The 9,495-nt window shown below is 32.3% G+C and overlaps 1 protein-coding gene across 2 annotated transcripts; it reads left to right on the top strand.

The window, feature by feature from the left end:
* The first annotated feature begins 3,806 nt into the window (after positions 1-3,806).
* LOC146953289 (glucan endo-1,3-beta-glucosidase 3-like) lies at positions 3,807-8,662 on the top strand. 2 transcript variants are annotated; one of them, XM_085708520.1, is made up of 5 exons: positions 3,807-4,104; positions 4,471-4,656; positions 5,907-7,160; positions 7,729-7,756; positions 8,196-8,662. In XM_085708520.1, the coding sequence occupies exons 2-5, from the start codon at positions 4,650-4,652 to the stop codon at positions 8,347-8,349; spliced, it is 1,443 nt and encodes a 480-aa protein (XP_085564646.1). In that variant the 5' UTR covers positions 3,807-4,104; positions 4,471-4,649; the 3' UTR covers positions 8,350-8,662. The 2 variants fall into 2 exon arrangements, with proteins under 2 accessions (XP_085564646.1, XP_085564645.1); XM_085708519.1 differs by lacking the exon at positions 4,471-4,656.
* Positions 8,663-9,495: the final 833 nt, after the last annotated feature.

Here is a 9,495-nt window from a genome sequence, read left to right as displayed (position 1 = left end):
TTCTACTTTAGAAAAGTCAAAAAGTTGTTGTCTTTAATAAAAAAAAACTCTATTTTTAACTTTCTTAACTAGTGCCCCGGAGGCACTGGTTAACACAACCCAAATAAATTTTTGTTATATAAAAGAAATTGCTAAAATACCCCTGAATTTTTAATACAAATTAATTGCGATCCACCGACCTTTTTCTTCTCACGTATGCGTTCCACTCCACCGACCACCGTAAACAAACGTGATGGTAATTTAGTAGGGTTCTCACATGTTTATGTCATAACGATACATTCACACTTTTCTTTTCTTTTTTCTTCCATATCTCTCACTCTCCTCATCGGAACATTGTCGTCTCCTTTTCTGGTTGATACAACTCTAAGATAGCATGATCTAAAATTATTAATTAATTCCCCCTAAGTTTTTTTTTCTTCCTTTCCGTGAAACAACTTATTTAATAGATTATTTGATTTGGGTTGTCTATTAGTGATTATGAATTAATTTATTTACTTAATAATTTCATACTTTCTTGATTAATAACTCGCTATGCACTTTTCCGTTATTTAACTTATTGAAGATGAGTTTCTATATGATAACATGACAAGTTCTATTGAAAGAAAAATTACTGCAAATAATAGTTATGAAATTATTATTGATGATTTCAAGTCACTTTCATCGGATAGAGAAGTATTTTAAATTTTAAGATATGTAATTTCATTTTTTGATGATCAACTCTGTGTTTGATACTTCATTAAAAAAAAAAAAAAACTTGTGTGCTTAATATTTATCACAACATACATTTTGTCTTTATATATTATAATTTATTTTTGTGGCCCGTCCAATATAATTTTTTCGCTCCGCCATTGCACATTGGAAAAAAAAATACACCTTTGCCTTTTTTGTTTCACGAAGAAAAAAAAATACACCTTGCCTTACGATACATTCTCTAGGATGGTATTTTATGCAATTCCTACATCGGGGATATTGCGGTGGTATGAATGTTTGAGTTTGTTTCTCTTTACTAGGGAAACCATTAGGCTTCAACTATTGATCACATTGTTTCTGCAAAGTCGCCAATCTTTGATCTAGCCACGACAAGTTCATTGTCACCCCATCAAAGCAGCCTTAAACCTCAATCTTCCATTGTTCATCTGTAACACACCTTGTATGGGGAGAAAAGTGGGACAACTTCGTGAACTTCGCAAAAAAATCAGCCACTAATATATTGTCTTGTTTGAGTTGGAGGAATTCGTGTTTAATGTTTACCCTATGAACAATCGGAACATAATTGTTGAGAAAAACTATCTTGAAGTGTGTCCAATCCATAAGAGCGTTGTTTGCAATCATGACATCATTGTCTCAGTCCCACCAGTCTTCGGCTGCACCTTTTAACATGCGCACACCAAACACCATTTTGTCTTCCCCATGACAAGGGGCCACCTGAGAAACTCTCTCAATCCTATTGATCCACTCCCTAGCTTTCTTTCGGATCATGTTTTTCTTCAAAGAAGTTCATTTTGTAACAATGTAGAAATTTGTTTCTTAAGTGCCCATACCCTCACACCAATAGCAATTTAGAACATTTTCTTCCTTCTTAAGTTCACCTCCTTTGGTTGCATTTTGAAACTTTATGAATTTTTGTCACTATGCTTCGACTCATTTTTCTCACTAGCGAAGGAGTCTTTGTTGCTTTGTTAGTGTCATCACCATCTTTCTATAAGGACACGGCACTTAAAGTAGAGGTCTTCAGAACTAAACTTTTCTTAGAATATTCTTCAGCTGCATTAAGCTTTGTAATCTATTGTTCATGCTCCTTAATATCGAGAATATAAACACCATAGAAAAATATTTACTGCATTTAGTATTCCCTATAAATTGACTTAATGATGTCAGAATCACCTTGATCGATAATATTGAGGCTCATGCTCACAATGGAAAAAGAAAGTAGTAAAACTTATAAAATGGTCTCATAAGAATTGTTAGTGAAAATTGTTTCTTTTATAAAATAAATTGATTTAAGATCGTTTATGGTTAAGAAACTCTCTATCTCTTAAAAGAAATAGAGTACTCTATTCATGAGATTGATCTAAAGATAACATTGATGAAATATATTGTTAATGAAATTCTCAATTTTTGTGGTACAAAAACAAAATTCTCAATTATTTTATGAGAATTGAGAAATGAAAATAACTCCAAACAAGTCGTAAGCAACTAGTAAGATAGACAGGCATGTCCATCATGTGAGAGACTAGCAACTTCGTATGTCTCTTATCACACCATAATATACCAACATAATATACTCTCCAACAGACCAACACAATATAGAGTGACACCATTGTTTTGTTTTTTTTTTAAGTAAGTGAGAAATCCTTACAATGACACCATTTTAATTTGTGAATAATGATATTTAAACATCGAAATCCTTACGTTATATTGGTATAACTTGATAAGCCATACAAATCTAAATTTAGTTGAGAGGTAAATAAACCTGACCAAAAATTATTCTCAAAAATCAAACTCAGTTTCTTTTGAACAATTCGTTTTAAGAAAATTCATTAATCACTTAAATCTAATGATTTGATTAATACTATAAATATTTTGATGTTTAAATAAATAAACTCTTTAATTATTCCCGCACACGCAATCCACCACCTAATTAACAACTTGGTATTAAGGAAAGAAAGACCGACAATGACACGCAACTCTTGTGTTTAGTTGTATAATACTGTAATGTAATGTAATGTTTACACCACCAGAAAAATAATACAATAATGTTTCACCACAGAGAAAAATAATAATACTATAATGTTTTATTTAGTTTAATTTACTTCTTTCAGTTTAATAATTGAATTAGTTGAAAATTATGATAATAAAGTACAAAGGTACCCATTTACTAGTACTACACTACAGCACCTAGTAGTAGTACATACATACAAACACTGAATCAAACATTAATAGAGTAAAGGCTGAACATATTGTCCTGGAATGAATTATAGCCCTGGTCTATCTCAGACGTTATATTGGATTCCTGACACAAACACTCATTCATAAACCCTATAAATAAATAAATAAAAGTCTTGTTAACAAATTGTTTAAAAAATGCATAAAACAAAATATCAATTAAAAACTTTTTAAAGTAATAATTATATTATTATTTATACAATAATTATTTATTTTGGTTTTTTAAATATTGTCATAAGATATTTGTTAGCATTTTTCATAAATAAAGCTATCAATAACAATGTATCAAGTGATATAAAATTTAAATTTTTAAGCAAATGATTATACATTTGATCTCTAACTCTTGTATATAAAAAAGTTTAAAAGTGAGAGAGAAGTTATATTGTATGTTTTACCGGTCTTAGACAAGTTTAAACATATTAATCTTTATTAAACGTGAGTAAAAACTTCGTATTAATAATTTAGTAATAAGAGAATAAAAATCTATAATAACAAATATTCAAAGAAAGTTAACTGGGCACATGTTAGGTACTAAAGATAAAAAAATTGCATAAGAAAATGTGCTAGTTTATTTTTCAAGAGATTAAAGTTGAATGTTTCTTAACAAATGTACCTCTATTTTTATAGAAACCATAACATGTTTATAAGTTTTAAAAAATAAATTTATATTAAAATTTATGCATTTAATATTAGATATGTATTTTTTTAATAAATAATTGTTTTTTTTTTGAAGAATAATAAATAATTGTTATTTTTCAATAAAAAAAATTCACTTTTATTGTTTTATTATAATGTGCAATATTACACATATTTGAGAGACCCTTCAAAATATAAATCATAAGCTAACACTTTTTCAGTTTGACCAGACACAAAAAGGACCAAAGCCTCTCCTCTTTCACTTCACAAGAGTCCCTACTCCCTTGTTTAGTTCACATCTCTCTCTCTCTCTAACTTTCTTTTGTTTTTCCCTCCCTTCAAAATTCCAACTCTTTTATCAGCTCCTCTCTACTTTGTTTCATGTTTCTGGGTTCATAGTGAAAAGTTTAAGGCACTGCTCTTTCCACATAGCGCCTTTTTCTAAGGAACAAGAAGCTTTAATGGCTATTGCTGTGCTGCTTCTTTTTTACCTTCTTTCAATATCCCTCTCTTTTCATGGAGGTAACTCTTAAATATTTTATTATTATTTTCCATATTTATTTCTCTGTTTCATTTCTATGATATTATTTGATTACTTTAGCTGTTCATAAATTTTATGTTTAGAAAAAAAAAATGATGAATATGTTAAGGGTAACTGTGTAAATGCACAACCTTGCTAGTTGCTACAACAAGAGCATGATGACAATGCTGATACAGAAAGATATAATAATGATAATTTATTTTTTATTTTCCTTGGCTAAAGAGAGGGTTTATGTAATAAGATAGTTTATTTTATGTTGTCTAGAATCTTTGATCTGTCCTTGCATTTTTTTTAGTGAGATTTTGTGATGTTATTGCTACCCAGCTCATCAGATATTTCTTTTGCAGTTTGCACTCAACTTCATTTTTATAAAAATATATGTGAAATGACTAAAATACCCTTGTGTGGGAATGTTGCCAAATAAAATCAATTGGGTACCAAACTGGGCAATGTTCTGAATGTGTTACACTTACACTTGTTTAGCTAAATCCATATCCCAAGATAGTACAAAAGGAATGCATATGGGATGATAGGTATACTAACCTTGATTTTTGTCATGGTTCATGATAAATAATTATTAATTGTACCAGTTGTTATTATTATTATGGTCTGTACTGATTTGTTTGCCCCTAAAGCTATGTCATTTTCAAGATGAACAATTTGACCTTTGGCATTATTATAAATTATAATATTCAATACCCTGCCAATAGGAGCCATTTTGTTTCATAGATCCTCTACAACCAGCTTTATAGTGCATTTGACAGTACACCGTTAATGAAGAGAGATAAATTATCTCTCGCAATTCAACGATGCACAGCCAGCTGCACCACAAAGCCAGGCGTAGAGGATCCTGGGCCAATACCTATAAAACAAAATTCGTGAAATAATTTCGCTCTCTTGCGCTAATCTAGGAAAAAAGATGGTAGGAAATAGATGTGTGAAATTTTGATACGTGTTATTAATTGAATTTTTTTCTTAAGATAGATAGATTTCCTGAAACTACAATACATAATCCTCTGTGGTGAATGATTTCTCACTGCCCTAAAGAACAAAGTAAGTAGTAGCAAGAGGAATGCTAGCAACACACATTCTAACACACTTTCCAACACAATCTCTTTGATTGGTTAAAATTCACATGGGTCTCAACAAATCATGCGGGTTCCATATAAATTTGGCGGGTCCCATGTGAATTTTAACAAATCAAAGAAAGCGTGTTGAAAAGCGCGTGTTAGAATGTGTGTTGCTAGCATTTGTCGTAGTAGCAATGTAAACCACAAGGCATGGCTCAGTTGGCAAATTGTGTTTGTTTGAATTGACTTATTTGAGCTAATTTACTGGCATTAATACTTGTGAGACTGATTGGGAGAATTTATGCAAATAACTTACGACATAATCATAAGTCGTTTTTAACTTACTTCCATATAACAACTTATGAAAATAGCTTTCATCTTATATGAAAACAATTTAACTTTATTTTATCTTTTGTTCTAGAAATAACTTATGTATAAGAATTTATATGGTAAGTGCTTAAGCCATAAGAACTTAAGAACTCATTTCAATCTTCTTAATAGCAATTTAAATTACATAAATTTTAGAAAATAAAAACTGAAAATATTTTGAGAAAGTAAACATTCCTAAATGTTCTCCATTTCCTATTTGTCTTGCATGATTGCTGCATTTGCATTACTTTTCATATCTCATTTACAGTTCTATTTCATCAGCATCATATTTTCAGGGATGATTTTTATTCACTAAAAGTGTATATTGCTTATTTTTTCTGCAGATGCTTATATAGGTGTCAACATTGGCACAGATGTAACCAACATGCCAAGTCCAACAGAAACCGTGGCCCTTCTCAAGGCTCAAAACATCCAACATGTGAGACTCTTTGACGCCGACAAATCCATGCTTCTTGCACTTGCCAAGACTGGAATCCAAGTAATTGTTTCTGTTCCTAACAACGAACTACTTGGAATCGGTCAATCCAATGCAACTGCCGCGAATTGGGTTGCTCGTAATGTCATAGCTCATGTCCCTTCAACCAACATTACTGCCATAGCTGTCGGTTCCGAAGTCTTAACATCACTCCCAAATGCAGCTCCTGTTCTCTTATCTGCGCTACAATTCATTCAGTCTGCACTTGTTGCAGCTAATCTTGATGATCAAATTAAAGTATCTACTCCACTTTCTACTTCCATCATACTCGACTCTTTCCCACCTTCTCAAGCGTTTTTCAATCGAACTTGGGATCCGGTCATGTCACCTTTACTTAAATTTTTGCAGTCGACTGGTTCTTATCTTATGCTCAATGTATATCCTTATTATGATTACATGCAATCCAATGATGTAATCCCTCTAGATTATGCTCTATTCCGTCCCTTACCGCCAAATAAGGAAGCTGTCGATAGTAACACTCTCTTGCATTATACTAATGTTTTTGATGCAGTTATTGATGCTGCTTATTTTGCAATGTCGTATTTGAAGTTTACTAATATCCCTATTTTAGTCACCGAGTCAGGATGGCCCTCCAAAGGTGGTTCGTCCGAGCCGGACGCAACTCCTGATAATGCCAACACCTACAACAGTAATCTCATTCGGCATGTTTTGAACAATACCGGGACTCCTAAACAACCTAAAGTCACTTTTAGTACGTATATTTACGAGCTTTATAACGAAGACTTGAGATCAGGTCCGGCATCTGAAAGCAATTGGGGGCTTTTTTATGCGAACGGAGCACCGGTTTATACCCTACATTTGACCGGTGCTGGTACTGTATTTGCAAACGATACAACGAACCAAACGTTTTGTGTCGCTAAGAGTAATGCTGATAGTAAGATGATACAGGCAGCACTTGATTGGGCTTGTGGGCCAGGAAAGGTGGATTGTTCTCCTTTGTTGCATGGCCAACCATGTTCTGAACCGGATAATGTAGTTGCACATGCTACATATGCTTTTAATGCTTATTATCAGAAGATGGATAAATCTCCTGGGAGTTGTGATTTCAAAGGAGTTGCCTCTGTCACCACCACAAATCCAAGTAAGGAATGTTAACGTATTTGTTAGCATCTACATGTGAAGTTCACTACAAAAGTATGAATATATTCCATTAGAACATTTTTGGAACCATAACTAAAGATATAATGGTAAATACATATTTGCACTTTGAACCCTCACACAACTACATAAGTAAACACAATCTATGAAGCTCCGACACAGACACAACATTGATACTGATAGTAATTCGATTTTTTTTAAAACTTGAACTTAGCTACATGTGTTAGTGTCGCGTCAGTGACTCAGTGTTCGACTCTAATGCATATCAGACACCAGATGTCATGTGGCATTTTCTGTTTCTGTTTTTTTTTTTTTTTTTTTTTTATATATTTTTTCAATTAATTTATGGCCATTTTAGCAATTATTAACAACAATAGCTAAAGTGGCCATAAAATTTGTTTTTACTTTTGCAGCTTTTCTCTGTATTAGCTATTTTCTGTCAACTCTTCTGTTAGAAATCGAAGAATGACTTGCATTCACAAATCTCAATTTCAAGTACATTAGCATTTTGATACAACTGATATATTTATTGTATTCTTATCATTTTACAGGTCACGGTTCCTGTATATTTCCAGGAAGGTATGATATCAATTCTCAAGCTTATGCTGACATGTGCTTGATGTCAAATTATTTTCTGGTTTAATGTACTGGATTCTTGCCCTCATTTGCCTAATATACTAGAAATTCCCCTTTTCAATTCTCATCTCATCATCACTACAACTTGTCACATGTTTTGTCGAGTAAACATTCATTTTGATCACTGAATATGTCAAGCTGTTGTTAACTTATTATAGTCCTTAAATGTTTCAAAATTACAAAAACATACCTGGACGTGTCTTTTCTTATTCTTAGTGAGTTTGGTCCTTGAATGTATCTTTCGTTAGTTAGTTTAGTTCTTAAATGTGTCATATGTTAGTTTGTTTGCAATTTCAATACATTCATGACAATTCACTCTTGTTTTGTTCTTTCTAATATGTATATATATATTTTTTTTTTTTTACATCTTTGTGGTGAGCAGTGGCGGTAAAAACGGCACCAAGATAAACGGCACAGCACTTGCCCCTGCTATCAACTCCACTGATTCAGGCTCTTCTTCACAATACTACAATGGTGGATCTTTCACCAGCTATATGATTCTTGCACTACTTTTGAGTGCACTTGTTGTCTTGTAAAACTAGGCACAATAATTACCTAATTAGCATTAGAATCTAGTTTATGAAGATACACTCTTCAACTACCTTCTGAAAGGTTGTAGAATTCCCAATTTTGTGTTCCTCTTCTTGAGGATTTCAAGGGTGGAGAGGTTGGTCAATATTGGTAATTGTAACATGAGTTGGCCATTAATTTTTTATTTTATTTTTGTACAAACCAGAGGAATTATTTTACATCATTGTTGTAGCTACCTTATTAGGATTAATTACTTTTTCTTGTCATAATGTGATGAGAAAATCAATTGGAATTATTCATGGTCTTCATCCTTTCGGATTTCCTTTGTGTAAGTAATTATTTTTCACACAGCTTTGTGAGCTTTTGAATAATAATAACAGCAATAACACACTTTTCATCATTGTTTAAGCCTTTCTGAACGGGTCACATTGGGCACTTTCGACGCCTAACATTAAAAGTGGATGTTCATAGTCATCCTTGTTTTATTGGTGTCGGTTCGACAAACATAAAGAAAAACAACTCTGAGTTGAGTTTTGATGATTTATTTTAATTTTCTGTACCGGTATCACCTAGGTCACCCTCTTAGTACATGATTGTATTTATTAAAAAAAAAAATGCATTGTACCTATTTAGCAATTTACAGGTTGAAAAAATGCATTGCCTCTCTATCTGTTCCATTCATCATCAACCACCAACAATTCACTAATTTTACAACCACACTGTTATGAGTTCTAATGTAAAATAAAGATTCAGGTTTGCATTTATGCTGCAGTTAGATGCACCTACTAGTCTATAATGTACAACCCTACTGTTGATGTCAAATCAGGCCAGAAGTCAGTGTACAAAAACTTCAGATATGGTGTTGCTAATGATCGCGTCTTAGCAATTTTTAGTCTTTTAGATTATTTTATATGCGCAATCACAGAGACTAATCACTTCAATGATTTGAAACACATTTAAGAACGATCTCAAATGATAAATTTTCATACACATAAGCTAAAAGTCAAACCCTTAACCACATGCTTAATTGACCCGTTATCCGTGATGCAAGTGGCAACACATCTGCTTCAACTTTTTTGCTTCATCAAACTGATATTTTGGGAATATTTCTTCAAAGCTGAACATAATGAATTTTGGCAATCTCACGTTTG

Source organism: Medicago sativa, chromosome 1 (assembly GCF_051527215.1).
Source record: "Medicago sativa cultivar Bolivia chromosome 1, Bolivia_mono, whole genome shotgun sequence".
Lineage (NCBI taxonomy): Eukaryota > Viridiplantae > Streptophyta > Magnoliopsida > Fabales > Fabaceae > Medicago > Medicago sativa.
This window is presented reverse-complemented; position numbering and strand designations above follow the sequence as displayed.